Genomic DNA, 5,304 nt, shown 5'->3' with positions numbered 1-5,304 from the left:
ACACATCCAAACCATACAAAAAATAATAATAAATTATAAAAGCAGAGAAATGCACCACTTCTAAATGCAAGCACTCACGATTTTGTGAGGAGATATCTAGATAACATAACTGGATTAGTGCATTAAACCCAGATGAGTACCAAAGTATATAAGTGGCAGGACAGTAGTAACGAAAGATCTGGGTTAGTGCGTTAAAACCAGATGAGTACCAAAGTATATAAGTGGTAGGACAGTAGTAACGAAAGCAACGGCAAGCTAACTCCAAAGTCCAAATCCAAACAATTAATAGCAATACCTACATGCGAAAAGCACAGAAATATATAGTAGAAAATATACCAAAAAAGGTTAAATTTAGCAGTCAAGTCTTTGCTTTTACTAGGATTGCAGTCCCTTTCTATTGAGGGATTCCTCAAATAAATTATTTGAGGGACGCCATTTAGGATACCCCATCATTTTTTCTTCAATGTTCCAAACAATCTATTTTTTAGGTCTTCATTCATAGATCATCTTTACAAAAAAAATTAGACAAATAGGAAACCGTTTTGCCATCCAATTGTGTCCTACAAAATCAATGAACACGGTGCTTCAAGAAAGTATTAAAATTTGAATAACTCAATTGAGTGGTCAAATGATATTGAATTCAAGTGATTTTTTGTAGAGATGATCTTTGAATGAGTATCTACAAAATAGATGGTTTGAATTAGTGAAATACGATCCAGAGTGGGCCCTACAAGATGTGTCTCTCAAATAAACTTATTTGAGGGATCCATCAATGGAAGCTTTATATATACTTGTTGAAGCATTATAGCTTTAATGTATCTAATGACACAAAGTTAAAGAATTGGTCGGTAGAATATTTGGTCAAAGGCTTCATCACATAGTTAATTATACTAACCTAATCAACCAGTCTTACTCTTTGTGTGTGTGTGTGTGTGTGTGTGTGTGAGAGAGAGAGAGAGAGAGAGAGAGAGAGAGATAGTGTAAATATATAATTACTAATGTTACTACTCTTTTTTCTTTGTATGTGAGAAAGAGAGAGAGTGTGTGTGCGCGCGCGTGTGAATATATATAGTGTATTAGTGTTCCCGTTTTCATTTATGTTGATGATATTTAGTGTATTAGTGTATCATGAGCAAAACCAAGTGCAACAACAGAACCAATGATGATGATTCTAACCTATGTGCACCTTTTTGTTATATCAAAGGTTGATATTGGTGTCGCTCATGGTACTTTCAGGGTGATTGGGGAGCAAGAAAGTTCAGGTAACTTGAATTTGGTTCCATCAAAATTCATGCCAACTAATCGCTGGAAGTCGAGAATGGCAAGGTCCCTAACAAAGATGGTAAGTAGGGAGATCGATGGGGAAGATAAGTCAAAGCAAGAAGATAGCAAAGCTATGGAAGAAAGAGGTGCCCAGGAGTTATGCAAGAAGGGGATTCTAATGGGAGACAAATGCAGGCCACTGAATTTATCTGGCACCGTTCAGTATGATGAAAATGGCATTTTGATAACCGAGATTAAGTCAGGATATGGGTATTTGTTCCTTTCATGATTTTGTTTTCTTTTCAATTTCCTCGTGTTCTAGTTAGATGGAAAGATTTAGCAAGTTTCTTGTTATAAAAGTATTCAGTCCTTGTTATATTAAATAGTGTCGTTAATGCTTCCACAAATGCACGGCATTTGTTATGGTCCATAGTACCATAAAAACCAAGAGTTATAGTTTATCCTGAAAAATGACCGCCTGAACAGTCAGTAAAAATGATCTTTACATGAACTCGAGTGCCACTTAACGGATGTACAGGAGATACTGAAAGCACTAGCTGTAAAGGTTCACAAATCCAAAGCCAGTTGAAATACATTCGCATTAACATGAACTAGTCAACCAACATTATCACATCTTCAGAGGTTTCAATCCAAGAGATGCACGGAGCCTGTTCGCTTCAGCAATCTCTGGATCTGGATGGTCTGTCCCATCAGTCTTCTTCTCCTTCTTTTCTTTCTTCTTCTTTGACTCCTCACGAGTGCCATGCTCATCATGCCCATCCCGTCTCCTGGGACTCATGCTGCTGCGGCCATGTCTTTTGCGATTATCCCCACCCTCACGATCCCTACTCCGACTTCTGCTCCTTGAATAGCTCCTCCTCCTGCCACGATCCCTCTCTCGCCTGTCCCGCCCCCTATCGCGACCAAGATCCTTTTCATCTCTTAGTCGATAACGGTCCCGATCCCTATCTCTGTCTCTATTCCTATCTCTTTCTCGTCCATGTCCACGTTCCCACGTCTCTATCCCTATCATAGTCTCTATCCCTATCATAGTCTCTGTCATAATCGTGGTCCCTGTTTTATAGGGGTAAAGGTAAATAAGGAAACATAAATGGCAGTGTTAGCTTCAAGATGACAGTTTCAACCCTTTTTTTAACAACAAACAGTAACCATATGGTAGAATTGAACATTTACAAATGAAATTAACCACAGGGCTTCCCAGAAAAAGAACCAATGACATTCAGTTAACCAACTTTCGGGATTAACTCCAAATGCCAAATAAGAAAAGACACAACTGACCAGGGAACCATATTTACACTGCAAGAAAAATGTACGATCCATCATACTTCTCACTGCACACTGTCAGTGCAGAGAAACCTGGCTGGATCAGGGATATCACTATAGGAAGCCATTATATAATACCTACGGCTTAAAATGCCATGGTAGAAACTTCAATGACATATAAATGTACTAGTCTGAATTTGAATAGTCAGACAACAGCTTCCACTTTAAAAGTTGACTGGTTCATCCAAAGACAGGCAGAACCCAAATGAAAATCAGTTGAGATAACTTAACTGGATTTTATGTTTACCCAGACACTCATTTATAAAAGGAAAAAAAATCAGTTTAGACTTGCTTTATTTTATTTTATTTTGCCTCTCATTCTATTACTCCATGCTCTCAGCTCAGTTATCAACAAAATTTTACTTACCCCGCCCCATCCCCACCCCCAAAAAAAGAGAGAAGAGAACATTCAGTAATTTCAGATATCACCTGAATATCCAAAATATCTCCACTCACACACAATAGCACAAAGAATAAGAACCCAACCAATCTAATTCCCAGAGCTATTAACCAAGCCTTTATCCCAACTGACCAACACACACACACACACAATCCAGTTGTGTTAGAATTAATATATGGTAAACATAAAAAATTTGTATAAAAGAAAATTGTTCATTCTCGGTTAATCATCATGATTCAAGGAGTCTGTACTGTACCTTACTATGTTAAATATATATATTAGAAAGAAACATCTATCAGTGATCAACATAAACATTACTTCAATGTCTAAAAAACAAAGCTTATGCCACAAACAGAGAAAAGAACCTGTATCTGTGACTGTCACGTCTTCTATCCCTGTCCCTTTCCCTTACAGGGCTTCGGCCACGATAATAATCCCTATCATGGACTTCATCATCCATTCCATCAAGTTGATCGTTCTCCTCTTTCTCTTCCTCCTCCTCAAAGTCCTCCTCCAAAGCACTTTTTCTGAGTTCCAATGAACCAGTTGCTTCCAGAGTCCATCTGTATGAATATAGCAAGAAATTACATACACAAACCTAAAATTGTAGAAGTAAAAATGGACCCTCATGGAAACCTAGAACAGGGCGAGAGATACAAGGGACCAAATACAAAAACAGGCCAAGATGCGTTCCAAACGTAAAGAAGGATGAGGATATTCCACTATGTCCACGGTAAAAACAAAAGAAGTCACCATGATAAAATCAGCTAGGAAATTTTTATTCCAATAAATAACCACCTTTTCTTAATTCGTGGCATCGCAATGTCACATGAGTAATCTTTTGTCAGAAGTTCATCAATAACCTCATCCACATGCGTCAAGGCATAATCTGATACAATTAGAGCAAGAGATTATTAGCATTCTCATTAAAATCCAATAGTAAGTATGCTAATCAATGCAAACTTCAGAGATGATCATATAACTTACTCCCATCAGCCACTTTTCTCCTCAACTTCCGATAGTCATTGTACAGAGGCTCTAGGTACTGGTACACGTCAGTATCAGTGCCCGTAAGACGCAAATAAAATGCACCAAGTATCCGGACATATCTGAAACCCAAATAACAAATGTTAATTTTTGGATATGTGAAAATGCTCCATGTCCACATTAAATATGAAAAATAAATATATTCAGCGTTAAGAATCATAAAGCTACTTCAACCAGAACATAACAAAAACAATCTCTACCCGACCAAACCAACTTCCACTATTATCCCAACCCTTTCTGTTTCAACCTTCCTGAACAAAAATTCACAAACAGAAATCACCAATTTCCTCTTCATATCATATAAACAACAAGACCCTATTATTTCCCGTATCCTTCCATTACCTCCACCTAACACAACAAAGAATATCAGATATATCTCCTACATTTTTTACATAAAGCAAAACAATACTATTCCTTTCATACTACCATATATCCAAACCACCCAAAATATCTCATTTCGCATCTGAAAGAATTCAACATCTAAAACACACTTTTTGGATTCGGGTTTCTTAGCAAAAACCACAAAACTCCACAAATTCCCCTTCCTTTCCCTTCAACACTAATTCTCCCAGCTACCGGAGCATGCACATTGTCAAATCACATAAGCACGTCCAAAACCAATTCCAGTTACTATCAAAAGCAATTAATTAACTGGACAGTAAAACTCACTTGTAGTCGTCGTTTTTTATGAACTCAATAACGATTTCCTTCTCCGGCTGGATCTGAAGCATCTTCATCACGAGGCACATGAAAGGCGTGGGCTTACGGTTACCTCCGAAGGTCCCACCTATGTGGTCGAGCTCCATGGCTTTGTCCACTAGGGTTTCGGCCGTCAACCCGAAGCACTGCTCCTTCCAGTACGTGTTCTGGTATATCTTCGACCGTACAATCTTCTCCACCAGGTTCTGCGGGTTCGTCCCCCTTATGCTCTTGGCCGACGGGTCTGTACGGTTCGCCATACCTGGAAGACGAGAGAAATTGAAATGGAAAGTGGACGAAACGAGAGACCCTAACCCTAAAATCAGAGTGAGATAGAGATAAATAGAGACGTTGAACGGTGCGTTTGGATATCCCCCGCCATGTCTAAAACGACGTGTCGTTGGACTTAAACCCGTTAAGCGATAGAATAAAGGGACTTACGGTTTCATATGCAAGCATTTTTATGGGAAACAAGAACAACTAATAGATAGATAACAAAAAACACATTCGTTTGTGAGATGCCCATTTTCCTTGGCCTCTGAATTATGAGT

At 38.4% G+C, this 5,304-nt stretch overlaps 1 protein-coding gene across 1 annotated transcript; it reads right to left on the bottom strand.

The window, feature by feature from the left end:
• Nucleotides 1–1,720: 1,720 nt before the first annotated feature.
• On the bottom strand, nucleotides 1,721–5,078 carry LOC103321942 (uncharacterized). Its single transcript, XM_008223792.3, is given in 6 exon segments — nucleotides 1,721–2,284; nucleotides 2,286–2,337; nucleotides 3,373–3,570; nucleotides 3,806–3,896; nucleotides 3,995–4,116; nucleotides 4,724–5,078. Coding segments are annotated over 6 exon segments (1,146 nt in total). The 5' UTR covers nucleotides 5,014–5,078; the 3' UTR covers nucleotides 1,721–1,891.
• Nucleotides 5,079–5,304: the final 226 nt, after the last annotated feature.

This window comes from Prunus mume, linkage group LG2 (assembly GCF_029339155.1).
Source record: "Prunus mume cultivar Tortuosa linkage group LG2, ASM2933915v1, whole genome shotgun sequence".
Classification (NCBI taxonomy): domain Eukaryota; kingdom Viridiplantae; phylum Streptophyta; class Magnoliopsida; order Rosales; family Rosaceae; genus Prunus; species Prunus mume.
Note: the sequence above shows the minus strand (reverse complement) of the source record. Positions and strands in the feature narration are given on the sequence as shown.